We start from the raw sequence: 26,802 nt of genomic DNA, 5'->3' as shown, positions 1-26,802 counted from the left end.
GGAAGAGAGAAAGAAGAAGAAAATTAGTGGACGATCTGAAGGAGAGAGAAGGCGGATATGCAAGAGTAAAGAGAAGTACAGAGGATAGAGAGTCGTGGAGGGGACCTGCATTAGCAAAAAATTACTGATGATGACGTGAAACTGTTCTATACCGTCATTCGGTTCAAACTAGGGTATCTTTGATTTCATCATAAAGCAACTATAAAGACATAGCATCTAATTAATTCTGCAAAAGTGATATCTGCTTGGCAATCATAACTGTAGAACTGTTGTACAAATAGCAGCGAGAAACTTCTGTTGCAACGTATCTAGAAGAAACTATAGCAAATTCATGTGTTAATTCTATATCTCTCTACAATAGTCCAGTGTATTTAACATTTTTGGTAACACTGGTCACTATACATAATTATGTATATACTTGACTTTTAACTCATTAGGGATCAACTTGTATTTGATCTACTATTTATGTGTAAACTTCTGCTTTGTGCTCTCGTACTGTAACTTTTGTCCTCTTGAGTGTTTATCAAATAAACAAAGATATATATATTAATAATCCCTTATGAAATTTTAACGTTCTCAAAGGATTCGTTTATTACCTCGAATTGAGATATTCCTTTCCACATACGAGTATTGATCAATTACTTATTCACATTCCGTGCACACTTTGATCTAATTGATTGGTTACAGCTTCCTATTTAGATTATAAAACGATTTTGCATAAACAAGTACACGTATTGCATGACAATACAGAGGAGAGGACATGCGCTTTTAAAAGGGTAACCGGAAGTACGATTGGGCTGCAGGGGGTCGTCTACCACCAATGACATGTAACCACGCCTTCATTTGATAAAATAATGTAAATTTCATGTGTATTAGTCGATTGTAGTTAAGCTAAATTTGTATTACTGTCACGGAACTGAAAAAAGGGTTTTAGGTCAAGCTGTTGCATTTTATACATAGCGGGACAAAATACCTGCATAATTGCTTTAGCACCGTAATAAGTATTAAAGGAACATAGTAAGTGTTCAATTAAATTTATATTTATAAATGAATTTTCAGCATTGTGTAATGGGCGGGTTTTGCTGGATAGGCGTCGCGACGTTGGAAAAGCCACTTTGCGTCGCTAACTACGCGCCGGCCGATCGTGAGGGTTCTCCATCATTTTCATCCGCACTTTTCTTAATGTGCGTGATTTATAGAAGTCGACATCCACAAATCATTCTTGACTTAAAAATTAATTATGGTGCCCTGTTATATTTAATAACCAAGGTATGAATCAAGATCAAGAAGTTCCGACATCATCACCTGAATATACGCGTTTTGTAAGTAATTATTAACCGACAATTCATTTAATTAGCTTACGACAACCCTAATCTGTTTTGAAAGCAGTCTGCATGGTACTAGCCAGCTACAAACTATTGTTGCTGTATTGTAACAACTTTGTGTATACAGTACATCCTTATTCGACATAATTTATTAAGGAATCAATCCTTTTACATATTTTTATAATGATATGTAGTTGGAAATTTCTTTGACGTCTTAATTAAAATGTTAATAGGGTAGTTAGCCACTTGTTAATCGTCACAGTAACCGTTTGCAAGTAAAGTCTTGATGCGAAGACTTTAGTACCTACTTGTTGCATTTATAGTTATAAAAACAACATTCATTTTGCGACCGCAACTACTGTTGTAAGTACGGGAATTCTCCACAAAAAGGGGCTGACTTTGAAATGTTCGTAAATTAGTTTGTTTAATTCATTCTACCTACCTAAACAACGTCACATTTGATTGTTTGTCATCGTCAGTCGCCCTAAAGAGCCCCTTCGTTTTGTTTATAACTACTAAGATTAATGAATACTATAACTATAATACAAGGATGATATTTTTCCCTAGCTTACTAGAGTTGGGCATCAGTTCCACTGAAAGTAAGGTTTGAGTAATTACGTTAACTTAATTTGAAAAAAAGATATCGGTAAACTCATTTATATGCAGCAGTGAATTGAGGTTGAATCTTTAAAAGGACTGGATTCTTGTGTCTTGTGTCATGAATTCAGTGTACCATAATTGCAGATAAAAATGCTTCAGTTATGTTTTAATTGTCAAATTGGAGTTGCACATATTTTCGAATTCTTTGAAGTGTGAAAGTGCCCAGGTTCGAACACCCGACCTTAGGCTATGTAGCCCAACGCTCTACCACTGAGCCCCATAGTCGGGCCGCTATCCTCTAGGGGTATTTAACGAATTGCCTATTAATCCTATACCCACTTTAAATTTCATTCACTTCGGTTCATTATTAAAGTAGATGCCAAAAAGGTCTTCCTTGTTTTTTGGAATGCCTTGCTAACTCACAAACTCCGATCTACAAATTTGCTACAGAACCCACTTGCAAAATTTCATCGTAATCGGTCTATCCGTCCTCTTTTAAATCGATGAACATGAAGCTATCGAGTGATCAAGCAAACCGAGCGAGCGATTAGGAGAAATCATAAGCGCCTGGCGTAAGAACTCGCCGCTACAAACATAAGATGTTTTACAATACGTTCATGGAAACCTTACAATCAAATCTGTACAAAAAAGCCGTCATCATCAGCGAACAACGATTCGATTTGACAAGACCTATTTACGACGGAAGAAAATAAAAGAAAGAAAAAGAATTCACTTACAGTTTTGGTATACTCCACGATTTTACCTCACGTTGGTTCCGGTTTCCTCACTCAAAGCGCCAGCATACAGCTACAAGCGTGACGCGCCTCTAACTTCGTAGAAAAGTACCACCTAGGGCAACAATTTGGACACCAAAATTGGGAAAAAAGAGTCCTTCGCGTAAGTGTTTAGTTGCTACCTTTTTTTTCCGGTTGAACCAGGTTGAACAATCTACTTATTGCATGTAAATCCTCGAAATTGCATAATAATTTTACCAAAGTCATTTCACTTTTTACTTTTTGATACACCACGAACCATTATTACATTATATATGGAGTTTTTTAGCACAAAAGTATCTTGCGCGAGATTTCCTTTACAATTTACAGGCAACCGTCTCAGAAAATAACAATATGCTCTTACCACAAGGATCTTTCCGTGGTAGTACTTCCTAAAGTAGAACATCAAACAGTAATGAGTGATGTTTGAGATGGAATTGAAATTGCATATTCTATTGTCACCATTTTCAACGTAAATTCATGTTATGTATGGGTGGATACGGCTTATGGAAACCAAGACTGTCTATAAGATTAACCACTGGAACCCCTGTGGCCGTTGTAACTAAAACAAAACACCAATAAACCACATTAATATATTAAGATATTGAACGCGTTTAAACAGCGAACATGTGGCAGTGTTCAAATGTTCAAATGTTCACTGATGATGAGGGCCTTGCTGTTGAATCGCGTTCGGTATTTTAATAAATTATTGTGTTTATTTTACTTTTTACAAGACCGTCTATGTGGCTCAGAGCCAATTTTACCGTCAAAATTAAGTATTCCTTAAAGTTAAGCATAACTTAAATACCATAGCAACAATTGTCTTAATAATCGTTGCCATAGTTCGACTTAACTTTAAGCAAGGCTTAATTTTGTTGGTGCAACTGGGGCTCAGTGGTAGAACGTTGGGTTACATATCCGGGAGGTGGAGTGTTCGAATCTGTGTTGAGGTGGATTTTTCATCTGTGGCAGAGATGGGAATTTCCTTAGATCAGTTTCGAGCATTCTGCCGCTTACTCCGAATTAGGTTTTCCTGCAGTTTTCCTAATTCGTAAGGTAAATACCGGAGTAGGACCTTCTGCAGGGCACCTCTAAAAAAGCACTATGCGGGTCACCCTATAATTGGGCCAAAGCCTGTTGAGGGTCCAGAACAAGAGAGGAACAATAAATAAATAAAAGACTGTCTACTTGTTTAGCCTTTTAGCTAGCTGCTGTTAAATGCTGTGAGAAGCAGAGCGATGATGTTCAATAAATCCACAATGTTACAGAGTGCTATACTATATTGATTTCAAGTATATATTATTAAGTATAATTTAATAAATTATAACACAAAAATATGCTTAACAGCAAAGAAATTCGAGAGTTTCCTCCTAGGAGTTTTATAGCTTAAGGTAGGTAAGTTTTGATTATGTCATTTCTTTTAAAATTTGAGCCTGGGACAAGCCATATGCGTTAATTCATTCCTCTGAGGGATTACCAATTTGGTAATGATCAAAGTCAGTTAATAAAAATATAATTCAAGGCTTTAATCCGCTATGTTATAAAAGAATCCAAGTTGTTTAAATTCCAGCCCAATTCCCTGCTGCATATAATATGAGTAATTTACTGCGAGTCTTACTTTTACAATTCTTTTAAGGGGTTTTGGGTAGAATGACAACGGTTGTATGGCGTCAGAAACCGAATTTAATGTATATTGAACAAAATAAATTAATAAGCCTACATTTTACACACACATTATATTACGAACACAAACTTTCAAAGGTCTCTCTAGCGGCCAAATCGGGAAAGCAGCTATTGTCGACACTTTATCCGGCAATTCATATTTATCGCTGCGAATATTCCAGAAATTCCGATAGAGAGCGAGGCGCTCCATCAAATGACATCATTTTAAAAGCCATAAAATTCTCTTTACAGAAATACCCACAAAATTATACTTGGATGGTCTGCTTAGTAATCAATTTTAAAAAACCATACCACACCATAAACCGACACAGAATAAATGAATTTTTCACTTTTTGTTCTGTTATCATTGTGTGAAGATACTAGATATAACTGTAGGTGTTTCCAAAGAATAACAAACGTAAAATGTGTCAATTTTAATTATCCTGTGCTTGTTGTGGTTTTCTAGAATGAATCAATAAGCAGAATTGGTATCCAAATTTCTCTAAACAGAATTTTCTGGCCCTTAAGATGGTGTGTCACTCGATATTATAATTTTAAGGCGTTCACCCGAAATTCGCGTTTAAAGTTTTGACTCCACTATCATATCAATAAGATCTTGTCCGAAGCAACCACGTTCCATTTGTCGGTACTAATTTCCGACGTCCCGTTCACCCGAAATTCACATTTCGGTGGATTATGGATTTCGCTAAACGCCCTCCACTAAATAGTGCGCAATTTCTGAGGCCCTTCTCCTAGCTCGACTCGACTACCCATCGAAGACGCGCGTTTTGCAAAAGGTGGTTAATTTCGTCTCTAGAAAAAAAAACAAAATTCCGTCACGCAGCCGACCCGAAGTCAAAGATGAAATTACTGTCAGGTTAACATACATTTACTATTATTATGCGCAATGTACTGTGCAATGTTGCAGTACTTGTGGTGTCGTTTCTGGCACATATTTGTTAGTTCCACATGCTATTTAAGCATACAAGGTGGGATGACAAATAATTGAAATTGCGTCCCATCGGTTTTCATAGAGTTAAATTGTTTGATTTAAATTGATATCTACAATTTAGGAAATATCGTTGTTACCTACGCAGTATAGGAAGATGGTATGCAGATAAAGCAGGAACATGAAAATCTGAACTTTATTCAAAACCGAGTTGAGGGAATGACGAAAAACTAAAACCAAACTTTATTTGCTCGATAGCGGTGTCTAATAAGGAAATAAGACAATTTCAAGGAAAGATAATTCAATTTCATTTCACAGTTTGTGTGTTTTGAGCCAGTATTCGGAAGAGACGCGCCGCGCCGTTAGAGTAATGATTAAAGTTTCGTCCTATAATGCGTAACGACTTCGTATTATACTCGAATTTTACGCGCTTTGTCGATCATTTAATGGGATTGACTTTTTGACGACAAATACAACCGCGTGGGGTATTCAAAGGTAAAACAAACAATAGTAACACAACACCTATATAGTCAATAGAAAAAAGGTGCTTTGTACACATTTCACCCACACCGCGTGAATCATTTCATTGTGTAGGGAAAAAGAAACTTTAAATGCCTTTCTACAGTAATGGTTTTAGTTGAATCTATTAGTTTAACACACATCATACAAAATTAGTAAAATTTGAGTAGGTAATAAGATCTATTTTCGAAACGTACGTGCAGACTGAAGGGTACCTACCTGTAATTGCAATAGAGTGCATGCACATTTTAATAAATATGACTATATTATAGTTACAGTTATAATCACTATAATACCATTGAAGTTATGTGCTTTATTTGACTTCTGCAAGAAATACTGCTGTACCTAAACATATAGAGCTAAACGCAGCGTTTCTCAACCTGTGGGGCGCGCCCCCCTAGGGGGGCGTGTAAACATTAATGGGGGGGCGCAGCATATCAGAAAAAAAAAACACTAACTACATTAAATAATTTATTAAAACGAAAAGAAAACAAAATCCTGACATAATTAAAAATAAAATACACATTAACGCTGATATAGTAGGTACTCTTATGAACAGGACTGTATTAATAGGTACTTCATATTAAATTTATCAATACTAAGTTACAAATAAAGTTAACAATATTAAGTGTAAAAAACAATAATTACTAGTGACTCCCTTGGGCCTGCTTTGCCGAACAAAGCTTGTCGAAACAAGGTTTAATATTTGAAATAGACACCCTGAGTTCTTTTTCTATATTTAGCTGCGATCTATATTTGGTCTTCAAAGCAGCCACCGCAGAAAATCCTGTTTCGCAAAGGTAGGATGTTGAAAATGGTAATAGTATACGAAACGCTCTGGTTTTACTGCCGAAAACTCATCGCTCACGCCTGCCCAAAATTCAAAAAGAGATTTAGTATCAAACTGTTTTTTGATTTCGGCGTTTGCCGTCAAGTCTATGAAGAGTTCTTCTTCTGCCATTGAGAGCGCTTCGGGAGTAACTTGAAACGGATTCCTAACCCACTCGTAACTAAGTATTAATTTTTCGTCAGCAAGAAAATATTTTTTAAAATTTTTGGTCAGCATCGCTAAATGATTTTCAATGGTAATAAAGACAACTTTCACCTGTTGTTCTTCAACCTCGTAATTTTTAATAAATTCGTTTACATTTGCAAACATTTCCAGGTTTTTTTGCTGCAAATGTTTGCTCCACAATTCCAATTTTCTACAAAAAGCATTAATTTTATCACTCGTATCCAATATATGTGTATTTGCTCCTTGGAGCTGAAGGTTCAAGGTATTTAGTTTCTCAAATATGTCGACCAAGTAGCTCAATTTCATTAGAAATAAGCCATCTCGAAACTTCTCGGCTTCCGGTCGGTTTTCTTCTTCTAGAAAAATGGCGATTTCATGTCTTAATTCAAAAACACGTTGCAAACATTTCCCACGTGATAACCAGGGGGGCGCGGTAATAATTATTTTTGATAATTGGGTCGCGAATGGTGAAAGGTTGAGAAACGCTGAGCTAAAGGTTCGCAATAACAACTTCTATGTAAGCATTGCGGAAGAAAAGAAAGAAAACTTAACTTAAACTTAACATATCAAACAATTTCATGGAATGAGTGGTGGGCGCAAGGGGTGCCGATGAAGGATGCCCTTGCGCGGTGTAGTTTATTTTGCCTGCTTTAATTAACTATCGGACCAAAAAGTTACAGTGCAAACACCTCCAAAAAAATTCATTTATAATTGTTGTTACAAAGAACATACCAATTCATACCAAACTTAAACTAAAAAGGTCATTTTTTTAAAGGATTATGCACTAAAAATGAAGGCTCGTTTGTAATTACATTCCGAAAGCGAACAGTTTCTGTAGCGAGGAACGAAACGAACGTGTGTGCTGCCTCTTAATTTATCGCATCCCAAGTCAGCAGTTCATAAACGGTTTGGGTAATAACATGAAATTAGTAGGTATATCTATATTGCCCCCCCAGCCTTTCCGCTAAGATAAGATATATGAATGTATTTTTTTGTTTATCTACTTTTTTCATTTTTCAAGCTTCTATTGAGAGTATAACGGAGAACAAAAGCTATTTCAGTTTCTTGGATATGATGTAATAAATTACATACAGGGTGTTACATGACCGCATGTAAAAAAATTTAGTGATAGAGAGGATCAAGACAAGCACTTTTTCCAAATAAACCGAGGGTCCAACACGCAGGGTCCAACGTGTTTCGTTTCCAAGCCACCCCCAAACAAGTGGCGAAATTTGGATTTCGTGTTTAATTTTTTTCTCAGCAACCATAAGAGTTACAAAGATGGGTCTTTGAATAGGTTTTCGAGTATGCCCTATCCGATTCTGAAAATTCCTACCTCGAAACGGCGCACCCCTACAAATTACAAAGTTTTGGAAGGTAGAAAAACTGTCAAATTTTTTGCATAATCCGCCACCATATTGGATCCGCCATTTTGATTTTTGCAATTTTGACAGCAGATTCGTAAACAGCAGACCCGAAAACCCACTAGTACAAAATTGCAAATGATTTCTATAAAAAGTCAAATATTTCGCAAAGGACGACGCCATATTGAGTCCGCCATTTTGAATTTCGTAATTCTGACATCGGATTCGTAATCAGCAACCCCAAAACCCCCCTGGTACGAAATTGCAAATCATTTCTTTAAAGTTTGGAATTTTGGCCGCAAAGCGCGGTCTTTGCCGCACTGTGCCTCGGTTTATTTGGAAAAAAAGTGCTTGTCTTGATCCCCTCTATCACCCAATTTTTTTTACATTGGTCATGTAACACCCTGTATATGTAAAAATTATTTGAGCAAATAAATAATTTTATAAAAACAGACAAAAAAGTATGTTGAATATTCCCCCCAATAAATTCGCCCCCGACAAAGTCGCCCCCGGCAATTTCGCCCCCGTAGGATTCACTCCATTAGATTTACTAACCATCGGAAGTAAGGAAGCAACAGAGACAGCAGTTAATAAAATGAATTTTGTTTAATTTTAACTTGTTTGTAATAAATGTGTATACCTACATAAAGGGGGTAGAATAATAGCACTCAGATACCTGTTAACTAAAATATGAATAGGTAATTAAGGTAAGGTTGAATAAAGAAAGGAAGATCTGCAAAGGATTTGACATCCAAAGGAAATAAATCTTGTATCACAATGACTTATTTCATTATCGCACCGTCAATTATTTTGCGGTTTGATACGCACTGTCTTTAAGTTGTAGCTTGCTCCTCTTCAAACGTTTTCTTTGGCAAAAATACATTATTTCCATTAGACTATGATACAATAACAAATTGAAGAACTACGTAATTACTTTTAAAAGGGATAATGTTGAAAAAAGTTTAAATACTTCCGGAGGCGAATTTGTTGGGGGCGAATTTACTTGGGGGCGAGTTTTCTTGGGGCCGAATATTCCGAGAGCGAATCTTCCGTTGCGAATTTACCGCACACCAGAGACGGATCATAAGTCTCGGTACAGATAATCCATATCCTCCCTGGTCTCCGGATCTGACCCATTTGGACCATTCTTTGTTTTTCTATTTAAAGAACAGTTACCGAAATAAATTAAGCAGAAAATGTAATCCGACGCCAATGTACAATGTGCAACTGTCTTTAAAAAAGTGAACGACGGCGACGCGACGTGGTGACCTGTGTTTAATAAATGAAGGTGGGCGTTTTTGTAATTTTTGAATAAAACAAGCATTTTGTTGCCGACATTTCCTTGAATTGCAAATTGAACGTACATGCCACCAGTAAATTATTTTAACACTTCAGTTCGTTTTCTAAGAACAAACATTTAAAGTGTTTTGGTATTTCTACTTTCATCAATTAATTGTAATATCATCAACCCCAATCTTTGGGAGATATTTGGTAATTGTTTTTCGATTGCTAAGGCTGTAAATCAATTCTGGGATTATGATTGGTTGCAGAAACGGAGAACAATGTATGGTTTATCTTGAAATAAAAAAAGGGCTATGACACAACGGTCAATTGTTTTCAAAAACCGAAATAAGATAGTGAATTCTTCAAAAATTAGGGAGAGATGAATGGTTTACTTTTGTTTGAAGCGACCAACCTAATCTTTTCAAGCTTTAGCATTCGCGACCTTTCTAAAGTGTAATTGGTTAGCTTGCAACCCTTTGGCAACAAACTCGTAAATACTAAAGTATGAAAAGGGTCTCTTTCTAAGTTTTGAAAAATTAATTTTTTCACTTCGATTATAAAACAACAATTGGGTACGTACAAATCTCCACTTTTAGAGTGGCGGGTTTAATCCTCAACAAGTGAATTTCATCTGCCACCAACCATTATTAGCGTCTTCATTCTTAAGTATCGACTCTTTTGCATGATGGGCAGTTTTATTTTACCATATTCATCACAAAATTAGTTACACTTTAGCCTTTGCTTTTAATAACTTAAGGAAAGATGAGTCGCTAATTAACCTAATGACAATTAAACTCGATACCAGACCTCCAAGCCTCTGTTGACATTCCAATTATGAAGCAACAACCCTTTGAAAAAATCTAATTAACACTATAGTCTATTAGATAAACAAAATGACAGAATGTGAAGTTAGACATTAACTATAAAATTAATTTTCAACGAAATCTTTATTAATAATTCTATTTAGGGTTGTTTGTTCGGAGCCCCTATCGGGTCCCCTTGTAATCACCAGCACACGGATCCCTACAAGACTTCGCCACCCACTGGTAAGTAATTGTCGTGCTTTTAGATTATACTCTATCATACTGAACTACATTTTCCTTCGAATGTCGTTGATGTAAGACGTAATGGGACGCATGTTTGTGCGAGTGAAAAAATAACGTAGAAAAAACATTCTGTTACAGGATCATTCCCAGTTGACTGGAGAGAGCCGTGGCATCAAGAAGGTAGGTATTACAGCTTATTGTATTATTAATTATCCCAAATGCTAACATTTAAACCCCCCTTCATTGTGCGAAATACACCAACTACATTAAACCCTACACAAAACGTCAATAATTACAGCTAATGTCGCGCTCGCTCTTGTGCTGAACAGTCACGTTAAAAAGAGACTTCCAACATCACGTTAATAATGATGTAATGCTTTCACCTGTTGTTCTCTTATCAATAATTCACAAACTTAAATGATGGACCTTATTCCGTGGAGAATTCAACTGTACGCCTTTCAAATTCACCCTTACCTTCGCTTTTAAAGTTTTTTCGTTATTTTTTGAGCGAGAGTTGTAATACATTGTTCGCTGCCAATTAAAAATTGATATTTTTCTGTTTGCAGGTAACAGCTGCGAACCCGATGAAAACGAACAATACGTACCAGATTCAGATTACCCCACGACCGCACATAACACCAGCGGTATGTAGCATTCTCTCTTTTGACTAAAATCGTTTATTACTTGGCGTGGGGATTTTCTTTTACAAACATAAAGTGTGAGCGATATCAATCAACCCCGAGGATAGAATTTTTAATCATCTACAGATTAGTTCATCCCCTACAAAGTCAATAGCTGTGTTTGTCTTCTCGAGAATAAAAATTTTAAATTTACTGGACCTGGGTTCTTAATTTTTTGTGTTCGCCATTGATTGAATTTCTATAAATTGCTATATGTATATCAAATGTAGTCAACTCAATTTAAATCTAAACCTCAATTGTGCTTTATTCGACTGTTCATTAAATCGGCATGCAAAATAGTACGAGAAGCTTAGTTCATAACAACTCTCAAAACAAATTGGTTATATAGATATTTCAATTTATGCTACAAGAGTGGATTAATCTATTAGTTTACTATAATCCTCTTTCCTAGCATTTCTGATTCCTTGCTGAAATAGATTTTCAATCGTATATGTGCCCATAAAGGTTGTCTTTCAAAAAAGGGTAGGCGAAGAAACAAAAAGTCGCAGGAATCGGGAACAGGTCCAAGAAATGTATTAATTTGTGCACAATGATTTTCCGAAAATCCAAGATGCTACTGGATTTTGTCATCATCTTCTTTTAAGCTTTGTTACGTCGATACGATTGCATTCCTTTTTACATTTTATATCAAAGAAAAATAATAAATTTTTGTGTTAAGATTAACAATTCGCAACCTGACATTTCCCTCCCATGATATTTCGCACTCTGGTCATTTCACTGCCGGACAGATCGCACCCGCTCTCGGATAATTCGCACCCGAAAACCCGAACAAATCGTACTAGAAAAATTTGCTCCCGGATAATCAGCGCTTGGACAATTCGCACAGGAATAATTCGCACCGTAGACGTTTCGGTCCCAGGATAATCCACATTGAGTTCATTGGCACTATAAAAATTCATTCTCGGAAAATTCGCATTGTGGATATGGCGTGAACAGTTTGGACCGGCAAATACGTCTAGGAGCAACATCTGTCCAGAAATCGAAATGTCACCCTGGCGAAATGCCTGTGCGTATTATCCTAGTGCAAATTATCCTTGTGCGAAATCTTCTATTGCCAATTATTCGGGAGTAAATTATCCGAGAGCATATTTTTCGAGTGCCATTTGTCTAAGAGAGAATTATTCGGGCGTGAATGATACTATAACGTAAATTGTTATTTATACTTTGAAGTATATTAATTGGATTGAATTGAAAAAAGTGTGGCGATTTCATGACATTAATTTAGACATCTGTATAAAATAGTCATCGTTTCCATTGCATTGCAGCGTCGCAGTACGTTATCTGACGCTGCCAATAGAAATGAGACATGACAAATACGCCGATTATTATACCGCTTACCTTCTTCTCGGCTCAGACCTCCTAGATGATAGTATTAGCACTCTAGATTTTAAGTTGTGCTTGTTGGATTTTATGTTATAGTAGGGGTCGTCATCTGCTAGTTTTTTTATTTGAGATAGCACAGAGACAAAGTAAATTAGACAGTACTCAGAACCCAATAACTACGAGGACGCGGACTGGTATTAGGGATTGAAATGGACAGTGGTTTACAGAACCAAGTTGAAGGCTCGATGGTCCCACTGACAGAGTAATAATAATAATGTATTTATTATAATAGGCGTAGTTCAGCCTAGGTCTGCTTCTTACAGAAGCAACGTTTAAGACAATATTTGACCTCACTGTTAGTGTAGTAAACATTATAAAACCAAACCAGTGCAACTTTCCCTCAAATGCATTCATGAAGTATGAGAGATATGAGTCAATTTACAATTATAAGAGGATTAATTAATGCTTTCAGCTAAGTTAATATAATTTATTTGTTACTCAGTTGTAAACGTTTATTAACAAGACAAAACGCAAACGGATAAACGTCATGTTTAAACGCTACTGACTTGTAAAACTGACAGCTGACCTGTAAAAATTTTACAAGTTAGTAATCTAGCAATTTCATTGGCCAGAATTAATGCGAAGTCTCTGTTACATGGATAACATGATATTTTAGACATTTCTTCGAGATCAATTTAAGAACTAATTATATTTACGTTTACTATTGTTTACAAATGAGTAACAAATAAAATATTGTACATTATACGGCAGGTAATATATAGTTTTTACTGGCTCTAGGAGATGACAGGCTCGCCTAACGGCTCGCCAGTCAACTTCTCCTATCACCAGTAAAATCTCACTTACCTGGCTAATAATGTAAAATACTATTACTAGCAGCTTGCGTAATTAGCAAGCTTACTTGTATTTCAAAGTACAAACAATTCACAGGGGTTAAGTTTTTATAGGCACAATACATAATTTCGACAACGCTAAATTTAATTAAGTCTGTTCTCGGACCACGTCCCCATCAGGCATTTACGCCCCTATTTCGATGCAATAAAAACAACTAAGTTTCACGAATTATAAACAAAAGTGATATTAAATTACGTATTCAATTTAATTATCCAATATAACTGATATATTAGTTTTGCAGTATTCCTACCTGGTTTCATACCACATTTCACTTCTACGATTCAAATTCGTTAGTTGTGTACATTTTTAGTAACGCTCCACTCATTGAACGACCAAATTGCACCTTTTTTTCTAAGTAAGTTTCCTGCTTAAGTTGCACATGTTTACATCTTTCCTCAATGGGTACTTATGCGTGACTACCTCCCGAACGCTTTCTTTACCCTTCTTCTTTACCTTTCTTTACAATATCCCTTTCTTAAGAACAACGTACATTTTTCGCCTTTATTGCTTTAGTTGCACATGTTTACATCTTTCCTCAATGGGTACTTATGCGTGACTACCTCCCGAACGCTTTCTTTACCCTTCTTCTTTACCTTTCTTTACAATATCCCTTTCTTAAGAACAACGTACATTTTTCGCCTTTATTGCTTTAGTACCATAATCAAATTTTGTTTATGCTCCACGCCATAAATTATTAATGTATGTACATGTACATCAATTGGGTAAGCTTCATAAGTATATTCCAGAGTAAATTCAAATTAATTTAGAACCGCCTTTAACCCTAGACAATTAAATTAAGATCTGGAGCGGAAAACCACAAATGTATTCATTTAATCCATTGAAATAACAAAAACCCCAAGGTAGACCGACTTCGAGTAGCTGCCAAAGCAATGTCACATGTTTTCCACATTTTGTCACAGAACACTTTTGTTTATTCAATTACAAACCCAATTCGTACGATCTAATAAGAAGGACAGGTATTTATTTAATGCAGAATATGATTTTTCCTGAACCTCAGTCTTCTGTTTTGTTTTTCACTGCGTCCTTGCCTTCACCAATTCGCCATGCTCACCACGAGTTAGTGTATAACCACCACTATCCACTAGCTCTAAATTACAACATGGTTACACGCGTCACGCGTTCCTTCTCACAGATACTTCTTTTTCCAATGTATATGCGGAAGAATGGAGATTATATTATGGATACTCAAGAGAATTTTACTCCAAACGACAATAATGCAATATGTATTTATATGGTAGGACGCAAAATGTAACTGACTGTTTCAGACTATGCAGTCAAAGGTCAAGGTCATCAGACACCCTTTTAAGTTATCTCCAGGTCTTCTCCATGTTCTTCCAGGTTCTTAGCAAGTTTTTTGAGAATATCTTTCCCAAGCTCCTTTTTCAAAATCAAAACGTTGCAAAGGACTGATATTTAACAACTTATTTCGTAAACGATTCTGGCTGACTGCCGCCACCGTCAGCTGTCGATTACCTTCATTTTTTTGTCGATGGCCTTTGCGCACATGTGACCAATTGGTCGTTTATTTTACATTCCTGTCAAGTTTCTCTAAATTACATCATTCCTCTCACGTTCATCTGAACTTACCAACTTCTTCTAAAGGTTTCTATACCGGAACAGATGGTTACAATCGCAGAACTTTGAAGGTGGAATGAATCGTTCCGTCAGCGATTTTATGTAATAAACCCTTATTTATTCAATCCACACAACGACAATAAATGCGCCACGGAGGAGGCTCTCCCTAGCAATTAGAAAGCGTACGTTATTCAGGGAATCCATTACTAAGAACCGATTTTTCGTAGCTTAAACATGTGGATGCCTGAAACCGTGTTAGATTTCTTCGAACGTAGACAATGGTTCCAAGTTTTCAGATACTTATTTGGGTGGATGCGTACTAAGCATTTTCTACACCACTTGAACCATCTCTTCGGCACGGTCCCGAACCACCCGCAACGACATCACCGACCCTCCAACTTTTGGGCCACATTTATTTGACTTGGTAAGCCAATTTATGTTTCCCGGTTAGTGTGAGGGAGGAGTGTGGTGGGGTAGCTGTTCGTTTTTCGTCGCCTTTGATTTTCGCCCTACTACGTCGAACGGATAAGTAGCAGTACTCAGGACCAATTGGATATGGGAACGCGAAGTGGTGATAAGGGTTGCAATGGTCTGTGGTTTACAGAATTAAAGTTCCTTCGCTACATTTTGGCCGCACTGACATAGTCAGTTTACAAAACCAAAATTTAAGGCTTCATTCGGGCCTCACTGTCAGCTGTAGTTAACTTTTTACAACTACCCTAAACCAGTATAAAAGGACTACATGGATCATGAAATAAGATAATTCAAATATGAAATAAAATACAAGAGAAACAAGCGAAAGGAAATAATCCTTTCGGCGAAATGTAACATTATTTACGTTAACTGATCGCATAGTTGGGGAAACCTATGTATGATTTTACAATCCTAACTTTAATCCAACCAATACAGTTTTCTTAGAAAACCTGGTGCAATTAGAATGCGGAAAACTGCGCATTAAAACGTAATGCGAATTTCTAAAACCGATCGGGATTTCAAGGGATCTTTGGTGATTTTTTGATATTGTGGTTTCTAAGAATCAGAATTTTTCTCATAAAGAGGATCTCGAGTATATAGAAAAATCGGACACGAGCTTACCTCTCGGATGGTTACAAAATGGTACTGAATGGAAGAGACAAAAATGACCTGCAGTTAAAAATTGAACTTTACGGTGTCTCAACTAACTTCGTGGACCTATTCCGGTTTCACAAACAATGGTTAATGGTTAACTTGAATTAGTTTGAATGGTTCGCCTAATGTTCTAATATCATTGATTAACATTATCCATAATTTCTGAAACCTCGTACTAGTTCTGCATACAATTTTGTTCAATTACCAATATTAAATGCTTTTTCTAATAAACTGGCAGCTGATTTATTCCATAACTTTTGAAATTTTTGTTTCAGTGTTTCAATTTTGTTTATAATTCTAAAATCTTCACACCCTGCATATTGTTTAAAATGTTATTGGTACCAGACATTTATTGCCCAAATGTTAATTGGGTTGAGTGAGTGTTCTTCGTTAATTAATAGTTCAATCAAAATCGATTGCTTGAAGTAGTCAGTTCTAATTATAAGCAGGTTTACAACGAAATCAGCAAATAAAAATGATTTAACCTTTCAAAACGTTTCTTCTTCAATGCGGAAATTTGACAGTACTTGCGGTGTCTAATTTAGTACTCCTGTAATTAATAATTATTAATCTTGCTGCTAAATAACATTAGATTAAAAAGTGTCCCGTAGAAAATTGTATCTTTTGCCTTATAAACTTTATAAAAACTCCGCCGTAACTAGATAAAATTTCCTTTTAATCGTTGAGGGGTAAAATTCGAGGTAGAAACGGTTACATAAAGAGGGCAACCCCGCGGTGTCGCAAGTTCAGAATATACAAATACGAAATGGATGTTTACGTTCTAAAAGAACCGCTGACAGGTGATCTCTGCACCCAGCATGTTCGCGATTACTATCGTCAATCGTTCAGCTTTGTAACCCACCTACACATTGACAATCTTAAACAAACAATAAATGTTTTACTTCATCCCTTAACCGTTATTTTACGGGAAAGTTGTGTCATTAATCGTATTTATTGCAGATGTAAAGCCAGAGAATTCGATGTCTGAGATCTCGTCAAATTTAACCAAAGCTTACCATGGCTCAACTTCTTACCCACCAATTGAATCCTTTGATAACTTTTGCCCCGGAAATTTTCAGTCTGCAAGTCACTTTTACGCCAATAACATATCCAGGTGAGTGAGCTAAACAGTAAGCCAATTCTAATCAAAGTATTAGGTGTACATTAACCTCGAGGACAGTGGGAGAAGGACCACAATACTCGGGACATTTGCAAAGCATTCCGGATCAGTTGGGAGCACACATACCTATAAAGCAAGAACCAAACGACAAGGATTTTGACGGTAAGTCGACGCCGCACAGTCGACAGACATATTTAAATTTCAATTTATAAACGTCAAATCTAATTTTAACACCCCACGTTGTACTTCATTTTTATTCCGCTAAAAAAAGCAAGATCGAGTAGCAAACATTGAAAGGATATTTGCATAACATTCTGTATAATAATATGTTTATCCGCACCAGACGTGCACTGCAGCTTTTAATCGAAGAAGAATCAATTTTGATTTTGTAAGAAATGTCATTCAAAATTAGATCACGTTTTTGGTGGCGCGAGTGACAATTTTTTTCTTCGGAGCGGAAATTAATTTTGATTTTTGTCTACGCACGTTTCGTAAAATGAACCTACTTATTTACGCTGATACTCATCCCCGTTAAAAGTGACTAACTCTTAATTCGTTACTATAATCCGCCGGGTCAGCGCTGAAAGGCACATCATGCAGCCCCATTTAATATTAACCCTTCATTGGTGAATACGGTATTATCGTTGATGTAGTTTGTTTGTACTTTGAGCGAGAATTAATCGACACTTAGTTAATATTATACATGCGGTTTTAAACGTAAACAAGTGCTGTATTTATTAGTTCATAGAAGCATTTATAATTAAATCCCTTTCGTTTGCTGAAAGGGATGGGCTTAAAGAAACATATTCGTTTTTATAAGTACTCCCTAAACGTGCTAATTTTGGATTCAGTTTGGAAATGTTCCATCAAAATAGAGAGATGTAATACTAATGCGCAGCACACTAACAATAACTACATTGCGTTGCGGTTGTAATTATATCTCTAATCATTAATTATTTACGCCACATTTTCACTTCTTGAAGCATTGTAATTAGTGTCATCGAATTTAGTTTGTGATTGGCATTTAGATCAAAACCATTGAAATATTTAGTAGCTAACTCATATCAATTACTATTTTATCACACAAAAGGGGTGTATAAGCGAAACCAAAATGACTATATATTTACAAAGGAGTACAAATTACGATAAATGGCTTTACGACTTTCATAATTAAGACAAAAACAAATCAAACTAAAAATAAAGGACACTTCTGCAAAAATAGAATTTGTAGATTTAAATGCTAAGGGGTTAAATGATAATTATAGTTAAATTATATTTCTAACAAGAATGAGTAAAAACAAAAAAAGCTTCTGCCATTTAATAAAACACGAAAATTTCGTTGAGTGAAGTAATTACTCAATGTTCCTTTGTAATAGGATGGAAAAACTATACTTAGGTACAAAAAACCAACTGCAAAGAGTGCGTTTAGAAATTTAGAAGCTAGGGGACATCTATTCTCCAGATATAGCGGTAAAATGGTTACGTTACTATGATCTTTGCAACAGACTAGAACTACGCTAAAAAAATTATGCTAATAACGGTCTCCCAGAGGGAGCATTTACAAATTCAGAGATCAACTACGTACCCCGCGTAGGGGCGAAAATAAAGCTTCTACAATCCTCTGTGTATAAAGCTTAATGTATACAGGGTCATTCTTGACGAGCGTCAGTTAGAAAGATATGGAAAACCTTTGAAAATGAAAATAAACTGATAAGCCCTTGAAGGGTTTTGGCACATGATGAATTGAACTAAAATATTTTCAAAATGGCGCCACTTCCGGAAATACCGGAAGTAGCCATCAACTTTGTTATTTTAAATAGGGACCCTTTGCTCCAAGGGCTTCGCCGATATTCAAGTTTTTGTGTCAAAAATTGAATTTGCAGGGATAACTTTAAAAATTTATTATTCGAAAACGGTGAGAGATATTGCAAAATAGTTTTCAATGTTTTATTAAGGAAAGATCGAATTTTCTTATGGTATGCGTAAGAGTGTAAAAAAGTGAGACTACGTCACTTTTTCAAAGCTCTCAACTTTTAAACTTTTAAATATCCGTAACTCCATTTTTTCAATTGGCACCCCCCATTTTGTTCTTCACCCTTGTTTTCCTTTTCCCAGACCTTTAATTTGATGCAACATTTCAAAAGCTGCTTCAAACGGTTTCCGAGATATTCCATGTTTTAGTTACTTCTTGTGGAAAGTTGATAAAAAAATTAAATCGCTTGATGTTATTCTTTTGTTTTTATTATGATAATGTTTAAACGTCAAATTTTTGTTGCTTGAACTTATACTTCTCGTCAATAATGGCTCGTTTGGGTTACACTAATGAAGATTTTTTGAATTTAATATTAATACACGGTGAATGTAATCGAATAGCTGCCAGGACTTGTCGTCTTTTTTCCGAAAGATACCCTGACAAGGCGCAACCCACAGGGGCTACAATTCGCAAATTGCTACACAATTTCAGGAATAACGGTATCTTTCAAACAAAAATACAAAAAAGGAAGCCTGCGGTAGACTCTGAAGGACAAGAAATAACAGCTGTACTGGCGTATTTTGCTGCAAATCCAACTGCATCGCTCAATGATATCCAACGAGAAATTGAGAAGTATAAGGTCAAGCAGCGAAAATTTGACGTTTAAACATTATCATAATAAAAACAAAAGAATAACATCAAGCGACTTAATTTTTTTATCAACTTTCGACAAGAAGTAACTAAAACATGGAATATCTCGGAAACCGTTTGGAGCAGCTTTTGACATTTTGCATCAAATTAAAGGTCTGGGAAAAAGGAAAACAAGGGTGAAGAACAAAATGGGGGGTGCCATTTGAAAAAATGGAGTTACGGATATTTAAAAGTTTAAAAGTTGAGAGCTTTAAAAAAGTAACGTAGTCTTACTTTTTTAGACTCTTACGCATACCATAAGAAAATTCGATCTTTCCTTAATAAAGCATTGAAAACTATTTTGCAATATCTCTCACCGTTTTCGAATAATAAATTTTTAAAGTTATCCCTTCAAATTCAATTTTTGACACAAAAACTTGAATATCGGCGAAGCCCTTGGAGCAAAGGGTCAACTATGGGGTATCGTTGTACTCCAAATTCGACGTAGAATCCGAAAATGTAGAAAAAATAGGGGGTCCCTATTTAAAATAACAAAGTTGATGGCTACTTCCGGTGTTTCCGGAAGTGGCGCCATTTTGAAAATATTTTAGTTCAATTCATCATGTGCCAAAACCCTTAAAGGGCTTATCAGTTTATTTTCATTTTCAAAGGTTTTCCATATCTTTCTAACTGACGCTCGTCAAGAATGACCCTGTATAATAAAAATATGAAACTCTTGCGTAGAAGGACTTTTTACAGTTTCAGAGTCTACGTACATGGACCTTTTAAAAATAGTGCAAAATTACAATTTCTCCAATTATTTTTGTAACAGGTTCTAGAAACTAAAAAAATCATTGTACGAAATAGAAAAATATTAGAATATTAGAAAGCGTTTAAAGCCAGCTACAGACTGCGTGGTGCACAGTGCGTGCCAATTTCACGCATGTACGGAAGCTATACGCAATCAAAATTTACTAAATTTTGTGTAAGTCCATGTTATAGGGATACATTTATTGTGGTCTTCTTCGCTGTTCAATGCAAAATATTCAATTGGTCTTTAGTCTCGAGCCAAGCTGTGTCGAATCCGAAATGCCCGGATCAAAAAATGTTCCAAAGCCGAAACGTTCCAGAGCCGAGTTGGCCAAGAGCGGAGATGTCGTGTAGCCGTAATGTTCACGTGCCCAGATATCTAAAATCCGACATGCCTCAGATCTGAAGTGTCCAGAGCAGGGTCCAGAGCCAAAGCGTCCGTGTTCGTGAAAGTACGTCGCCCGCCATAAATTCAAGTTGCAGTTGGATGAAATTCGAGATACTGGGTATATCGACGACGAGGAACTCAAAATTATGATTTATTAAATTCAGGAACAACATTGTATGTGGCGCCCTCTAACATTAAACAAAAAACTAAGTTAATATTTTGAGTTTCTCATCATCAATACAGTGTATCACTGATCGCGTGAGATTGCATGGGTAACTTTCTTATTATTAAAGATTGAGAATTGGTTAATGGACTATATTTTTCAGTTCTAGATGATTATTTAAAATTTCCTTGTGGAAATTCAAAAAGTCCCATAGGTTCGACGTAAATTCAAAAAAACTAAAATTAAGTAGTAATTTCCTTGCTTGAATGTCTTATATCATCGAAAGTATAAGAGATATAAAAAAAAGTTTGATATACTGTTACTGTCTTTGATACACTTAATTTAGGATTGAAGTCAAAAAAATACAAGATGGCTACTTTTGAGGAACATCTACCAACATCCTAAAGTTAAATAGGCGCCACATTGGATTTTTAGATTACTTGATAGATTTTTTAATTCTCTTTTCAACGAGCTATCATAACATAAGGTTGAATACCTGCTATATCAACGGTTTTTATATTTTAATCAAGTAGTCTGTGATGAATTTAAAAAAAAAGGAAACAAAATCTATTTGAGGTAACAAAACAATGAAAATAATTACATGTTACTTAACAAATAATCAAAAAATCAAATAAAGTAGTTTTTTTGAACGCCCTGTACCTATCTAAGAAACAAGCCGTTGCGGACCCATATTTATACGAACCTTTTATCTTAAAATTAGCCAAATATTCGCCCTTTAAAGTTTGTACAAGTACGAGTACTTAATTAACACGCCAAAACCGAATAATTCGTGTAGGGTGAAAGGTCCCTTTTTTCAGTTTTCTGCTTGTATTTCGCAAATTATTCTTATAATTACTTCTACATTAATTATTTATATTAAATTTTTACAAATTAAGCCTACACGTTTTTACTGTGGGATCAATACTTGAAGCAGTATACAGTATCTAAGCTGAAAATAAAATACAATTAGTACCAATTTCAGGGGTAGTTGATTCTCAAGCCATTCCTGAACTTGTTGGAATACTTTATAGGTCTGATATTTCGCTGACCCTTTGGTAGAAGGGAGGAAAGATAAATTAGGTTTGGAATTGGTCATGGGATTGGTACTTTTATGAAGCTTTTGCTATATCGCCTGGAGCTGATTTTAGATCATTAATTAAAAGACAGTTGCTATATCCTTTATCAATGAATTTTGCTTAAAAAGCTTGAGAAATTATGCTTTTCCCTTCTAAAAAATGGTCGAGGTCGTATCACAACCACTGAAACTGTGAAGAAGTAAAGTTGAACAATACCAGTTTTTTTTAAGATCTTAGGAAGAAAATATCTTGGTTTCCATTTTCCGCCTTTCAGTATTGGCAAAATATATTTTGCTGGTGGAGTTAGGGCCATTAGAATTACTACAAGTCCAACACATTCTCCAACAACAGCAACCACTGGATTGTCTGCAGCTTTTTAAATTGCAGGCAGTTATTCGTGTTTCGATTTTGTCAGCCCTGCATTTTATCTAACAGACGTTGAGTAAATTTGTATAAAATTTAATGTAGCTAATTAATGTACAAGTAATTAAAAAGATATTATTAATAATTTTCGAGAGAAAAACTGAAAAAAGGGACCTCTTCTCCCCTCTTCCGCCGCCAGCTCACCATTCATCCTCGACGACTTTCAGTATGTTCATGTTTACACCTCAAAGAATAATTATACCAACTTTCAAAACTACACGAATTATTCAGTCTGATCGACAATTTTTAGGCTAATTTTCATAGACTAATTCTTCTTGTATTGTGTGAGGAAAAGAGTTTCAGAAAATAGTGTACATTTTGCAAAAAAAAAAAACTGGGACCCCTGAATGTGAAGTGGGAAATCTTTCACAATCAAATTCTCCCTTTTTCTCGATTGCCTTACGGGCGTAATCCGTAATAACACAACCACTACATTGCTCCTAACTTATCGGGACAGTAATTTGTTTTTCTTTTTGATCTTTTCTATTTCAAAACATTACAGTTGCCACTCATAAGTCGGGGAACGGCAAATTATTTGAAGATGTTTCACTTGTCCTATATTTCTATTTAAACGTTTCGAGTCAAACGTGGTCGTAAAAGTAAGATTTTATTCGGTGCTGCTGCTGGATGTATTGATTTAACGGCGTCGGATAATTTTAGTACATTTGTTTTTTTTAAATTATCGAATTCTTTGATGTGCTGATTTTCGGCACCTTCTGCGTCTGTGGCCTTTTATGATAAGAGGACTAACCATTTTACTTTTCAACTGTTAAAATTACATTTTGCTCATGTATACATCGATGGCATATTGCTCGCATCACAGAATCAGGAACACTTCGTGGAGTACGTAGAAACCCTTTTTAAACTTCTTGCTGAGAAGTCCAGTCCAGGAAATAGGGACTGAAAATGGACCATTTCCTGCAAAACGAGAAGTAGTTCCAATTTTTTTTGCATGTCATGAAAGAATATCTGGTGGTTAAGAATACAAGTTTTCGACCTCTTGTGCTTCCCCCGTACCACCCTTAAAACCAAAGAAATTTGGTTGGTTTTTTAGTTTTTCAATCATATCTTTTTATAGGTTCATTTTACAAAAAAATATTTTTATCAGAAATTGTAGACTATACAATTCTACACAACTTTTATACACTACTTTTTTGAAAAATGTTTATTAAAAACGATATCGAGCTACAGAGTTGCTTATATTTTTAATAATTCTGAAATTTCTATGTAGATGTTTTAACCAAATTTTATACTTTATCTCTATAATTAAGAGTTTTATGAGAAAATATCTTGAACTTATCGTGATATAAATCCCCCTACGCTGCACCCTTACCAAAGGGGATGCATAATAATTCAACTTTCAACCCTTGCTAGTGGGGATATTTGAATCACTGTGAGATTGTAGGGCTTTCTAATATACGTTTGAAACAAAAAAATTATCTCACTTCAGTTCAGCTTCATCCTTATATCCTTCATCCCCCCCCCTCCCCCCATCCGCGGTAGGAATAGATATTTAAAGAGGAATAGAACACATAATATGTAATAAGCGTTGTACTCTCTGACTAACTTCACAATCGCCACAAGAGCGTTTAATATCTATTTCTACCGCGCGGGGGAGGGGGGAGGGGAGGTGAAACTGAACTGAAGTGAAACAATTTTTTAATTTTAAAAGTATAATTAGAAAGCGCTACAATCTCGCAGGGATTCAATTATCCCCACTAGCAAGGGTAGAAAGTTGCATTATTATGCATCCCCATTGGTAAGGGTGCAGGGTAGAGGGATTTATACCACAATAAATTCAAGATATTTTCTCATAAAACTCTTAATTATAGAGATAAAGTATGAAATTTGGTTAAAACATCTACATAGAAATTTCAGAATTCTTAAAAATATAACCAACTCTCAAGCTCTATATCTTTTTTAATAAACATTTCACAAAAAAGTAGTGTATATCAAAGTTCTGTAGAATTTTATGGTCTACAATTTCTGATAACAATATTTTTTTCTAAAGTGAACCATTAAAAAGACATGATTGAAAAACTAAGAAACCAACCAAATTTCAGTGGTTTTGGGGGTGATACGGGGGAAGCACAAGAGGTGGGAGGTCGAAAACTTAGATTCTTAACCAACAGATGACTGTCTATGACATGCAAAAGAAATTGGAACTACTTCTCATTTTGCAAGTTAAAACCCTCTATTCCCTGGACTATAACTGATGCACCCAAAACACGAGGTCCTACTAGCAGCCACCACCAACGTGATAACGTCTACGAGTTCACCCTAGGCGGTATGATCTCCAGCAATACCAAGCAATGCAAAGAAAATCCATTGCGTTCTCCTCGAAAAACTGATTCTCGCAGAACAAAAGTACGGAGCAGATGACATAAAATAATTAGCGCCAAACATTACGAACACCTACATACTGAAATGGAGAAAATTCGCAGTCCACGCTTGGTGGCCTCCGTTGTCACACCCATACCAGGTAGTACAGGAACTTCCACCAGACTGATCAAAGAAAAATTCGACTGACCAAACCTCGACAAGGACTGCAGTACTCGGGCACACAAAAGCCTTGCACGGTACCGCCACAATGATAACTTCTAATACACTGTAATTGCTAATAAAATGTAAATAAACAACAGCAAGCATACCAATCCATCTTCGTTTTACTTCGGAACACATATTAAACATTATTATAAGAAAGAAAAATTCCTAACTGTAATTGTTTCTTCTTTTTTTAGGTAATTCTAATTATGGCAGAGCGACCTACGAGCGAAATAAAATATTACCGCATGCGAATAAAAGTTGCTGGATGCAGACTTTAACCCTAAATCAGACAGGTAATAAATACACTTCTTTCATTTTAGGGCATACCACGCATCTAACACTTGAACTTTTTTGCTAGTTCACTTTGAAAGGACAAATGAGGAAAAAAGAGAATCGATAGATAATCGTTTACAAACTTCTAATGGACGAAGAGGATCCTTGCAACTATGGCAGTTCTTAGTAGCACTTTTGGACACTCCCGATGCAAGTGCCGGTTGTATAGCGTGGACAGGCAGAGGAATGGAATTTAAACTAATCGAACCCGAAGAGGTATGTTTAGCTTTACTGTAGTTTGGCTAAGTTAAATTTTAGGTTGCAAGACGATGGGGCGCGCAAAAAAATCGACCCGCTATGAATTACGATAAATTAAGCCGATCGCTTCGTTACTATTACGAAAAAGGAATCATGCAGAAAGTTGCAGGTAAACACGCGTTAGCTTCTTCTTTGACCCACTACAGTGCGATTTTCAGGTGAACGGTATGTTTACAAATTTGTGTGTGACCCAGATGCCCTTTTCAATATGGCGTATGGGTCCCATTCAGAAAACAATCTAAGGACGCAGATAACTTCAAAGTTGGAAACTATTAATCCCAAGAGTGATTCACATCATTTAGCTTATGCAGATATGCTCAATTTGTATAACTGTGGTATTGCGCACGCACACCCTTATCAACACTTGCACCCTTACCTACAAGACACAAAACAAAGCAAATACCCGTAAAATAGTTTACATTAATTAACATTGTTAGGCACATTCCAAAAAGTTTCAACAGTTATTGTATGTTGTCTTTTTATACATTTTGTTACTTGTAACTAAATTCCACCTATACTATTGTTTTTCTGTTAAGTGAATACTGTTTTGTATATGATAACACATCGTTGCTTTCAACACAATAAATTCTTGTTAGTAGGTTTTTAAGTGTCTCACATAGGTACTACAAAATGTCACATACATGGATTCTCCATGTATTTTGAACGGCTGCAATATCAGAAAGTTCCACTAGCTAAACATAAGACGACTATAAGATTGGCCTATCAAGCTCAACGTAAATTATTGCAATTCTGTTAACTGCTTAAATATAACTTGCTCCGGCAGTATCATCATACTGTGGCGATTGTCCCTAACGTTACCAGCTTTCTGCCCAAACCGGGTAGAATTGTGGTTCTCATGGCGGAGGCAAAATTTGACTTAGTCTA

At 35.8% G+C, this 26,802-nt stretch overlaps 1 protein-coding gene across 1 annotated transcript; it reads left to right on the top strand.

Annotated features, from left to right (window-relative positions):
- Window positions 1-1,188: 1,188 nt before the first annotated feature.
- LOC116168955 (ETS translocation variant 1) lies at window positions 1,189-26,490 on the top strand. Its single transcript, XM_031484976.1, has 10 exons — window positions 1,189-1,322; window positions 10,459-10,537; window positions 10,676-10,717; window positions 11,104-11,181; window positions 17,158-17,311; window positions 17,355-17,479; window positions 25,521-25,619; window positions 25,685-25,875; window positions 25,918-26,026; window positions 26,076-26,490. The coding sequence occupies exons 1-10, from the start codon at window positions 1,272-1,274 to the stop codon at window positions 26,324-26,326; spliced, it is 1,179 nt and encodes a 392-aa protein (XP_031340836.1). The 5' UTR covers window positions 1,189-1,271; the 3' UTR covers window positions 26,327-26,490.
- Window positions 26,491-26,802: the final 312 nt, after the last annotated feature.

This window comes from Photinus pyralis, unplaced genomic scaffold, assembly GCF_008802855.1.
Source record: "Photinus pyralis isolate 1611_PpyrPB1 unplaced genomic scaffold, Ppyr1.3 Ppyr1.4_LG4, whole genome shotgun sequence".
NCBI classification, from domain to species: domain Eukaryota; kingdom Metazoa; phylum Arthropoda; class Insecta; order Coleoptera; family Lampyridae; genus Photinus; species Photinus pyralis.
The sequence above is the reverse complement of the archived record's forward strand: the minus strand, read 5'-3'. Positions and strand labels throughout refer to the sequence as shown.